The sequence below is a fragment of the Triticum urartu genome, chromosome 6, assembly GCF_003073215.2.
Source record: "Triticum urartu cultivar G1812 chromosome 6, Tu2.1, whole genome shotgun sequence".
NCBI lineage: Eukaryota > Viridiplantae > Streptophyta > Magnoliopsida > Poales > Poaceae > Triticum > Triticum urartu.
Genome location: NC_053027.1, coordinates 17827878 through 17830268, shown reverse-complemented (window position 1 = coordinate 17830268; position 2391 = coordinate 17827878). Strand labels below are relative to the sequence as shown.

Sequence of the window (2391 nt, the reverse complement as noted above, 5' to 3'; positions counted from 1 at the left end):
ACACGTCGGTCCACTACTTCACCATTTCTTAAATTCAGAGTATATGCAGATAGATAGATAAATAGATAGATATAGATAACTCAAATATATATATATGTATGTATATATATATATATATATATATAGACAACTTTGGTATGTGCTACATATGCACAAATATCTCTAACAATTACTAGCAGATTCCAGATTCATTGTGTACCTCGAAATTTTCTAGTGATGACCTTGCCTATGGTCGGTTCACTACTTCAGCAATTCATAGTTTATTCAGGGTATACACAGAAACTGTGTGTGCACCAGGAGGATTCTGCTATATAAGGAGGACGACAGCTACCTAGGACACTCCGCGCTACCCAGCTAGATACCTAGGACACTTGAAGCAACCGCTTAGTACTTACAATGGCAAGAGAAATTGCAATAATACTACTCATGGCCGTTGTGCTTGCTGCCGCTATGGTGGTGGCGAGCTCTATGGACATCACTGCTAGAGACTTGACGTCAGAGGAGTCCCTATGGGCACTATACGAGCGCTGGTGTGAGCATCACAATGTGAGGCGCGACCTTGGTGACAAGGCCATGCGCTTCAGCGTATTCAAGGAGAACGCTCGCATGATCCACAAATTCAACCAAGGTGACGCACCCTACAAGCTAAGCCTCAACCTCTTTGGTGACATGACCGATGAAGAAGAGGTTGACCACATGCACGGTCGCTGCTCTGACCGCGTGTCAGATGGCGGGAAGCAACGCCAAGGCCGGTTCACACACGGTGCCGTTGCAGCGCGCAACGACTTCCCGATGTTCGTAGATTGGCGGATGATAGGGTATGACGAACGTCCGCCGGCAGTGACAAACGTGAAGATCCAGAGAGGGTGCGGAGCTTGTTGGGCCTTCGCGGTGGCAGCGGCAGTGGAGGGCATCAATTCCATAAGGACCAGGAGTCTGAAGTCGTTGTCCGTGCAGCAGCTCATAGACTGTGACAAGAGAAGTTTTGGATGTCGTAACGGCAGAGTGGCATCGGCCTTCAAGTACATTATCGACAACGGCGGCATCGCCACAGAGGCTGACTACCCATACATTGCCGGTGAGCATGGCTATTGCTTGGTGCCAAAAAGAAAGAACCCCGTTGTCACCATCGACGACTTCAAATGGGTGCTGAATAATGATGAGGTGGCATTGCTGCAGGCAGTGGCGGCCAAACCCGTCGTTGAGGTGGTTGACACAAGGAGCTTCCGACGTTATGGAGGAGGTGTCTTTGTGGGTCCGTGTAGGACGAATCAGACCCACGGAATGACGGTGGTGGGCTATGGCACCACCGATGAGCATGACCCCAAGAAACCCATAGATTACTGGATAATAAAAAACTCATGGGGAGAAAAATGGGGTGAAAACGGCTACATCCGTATGGCCCGTGGTGCCGGTCCCGCCAAGAAGGGCTTATGTGGCATCCTGGTGCATGCATCGTACCCAGTGAAATATAAGTAAGGCTAGTCATAGTGGGAGTAACTTAGGTAGTAATATAACGCACTTCAAGAATTTTTTGCTTATGTGGCACATAGTTAATGAGGAGAGGTGTTTAGAGTAACATAATATGTTACTGTAACATAGCACTTCCCGAAAAAGTATGAGTCTATAAGGTAATAAATGTAGTCATCTATGACACTACTATTATGTTACTTTGCACTATGAAGGTAGTAATTTAGACTAGTGTCATATGCATGACACTAGTATAAGTTACTCCCCACTATGACCAGCCTAAGAAAGGTAGGAATGATATTATGAAAATAATTTAATGGCAGTGTATCTGAAAAGGAAACTGGTGTTCATCTGTGTAACCATGTGATCAACATTGAATGCACAGCTAGGCTTACTATTGTTTTGTACTATATTTTATTTCTCTCTACCCGTCTTTTCTCATTTGATTCACTCCTATCTTATAATTACTGATTAAATGCATTAATGTAGCCTTCGCATTAATTCTCAGAGAACACATAAATTTCGCCAAAAAAATATCTAATATTTAACCTTTAAGTCTTAAATATATGGTTCAGATTAGGTAAACAAATGCGATTAGAGTCAGAAGTACATAGACCAATGGAGTCTCCACGATAATTTACAGAAATTTGCAGGACAAATGGTGGCTCCATACACTGATTTTTTTTTGGAAACAAAAGGCGCCGCTTCAATGCCTTTTCTTCCTGTGGTTGGCTTTCTGGGCTTTCTCACTGAGGTTTACCACACCAGGATTCATTCCCTCTATGCGATCGGCATGACGAGACGATTAACCACATCATGCTAACATGTGTCTTTGCATGCACAGTCCAGTTCTCGATTCAAAGCGCTTTGGGGGATCATGGGCAGACTCCCACTATAGACGATGACCTTGTAGATTGGTGC

General features: G+C 44.7%; 1 protein-coding gene across 1 annotated transcript; it reads left to right on the top strand.

The window, feature by feature from the left end:
- Positions 1-370: 370 nt before the first annotated feature.
- Positions 371-1479, top strand: LOC125517499 (ervatamin-B-like). The gene has a single exon (XM_048682702.1). It carries the CDS (start codon positions 397-399, stop codon positions 1477-1479), a length of 1083 nt encoding a protein of 360 aa, XP_048538659.1. The 5' UTR covers positions 371-396.
- The last annotated feature ends 912 nt before the right edge of the window (positions 1480-2391 follow it).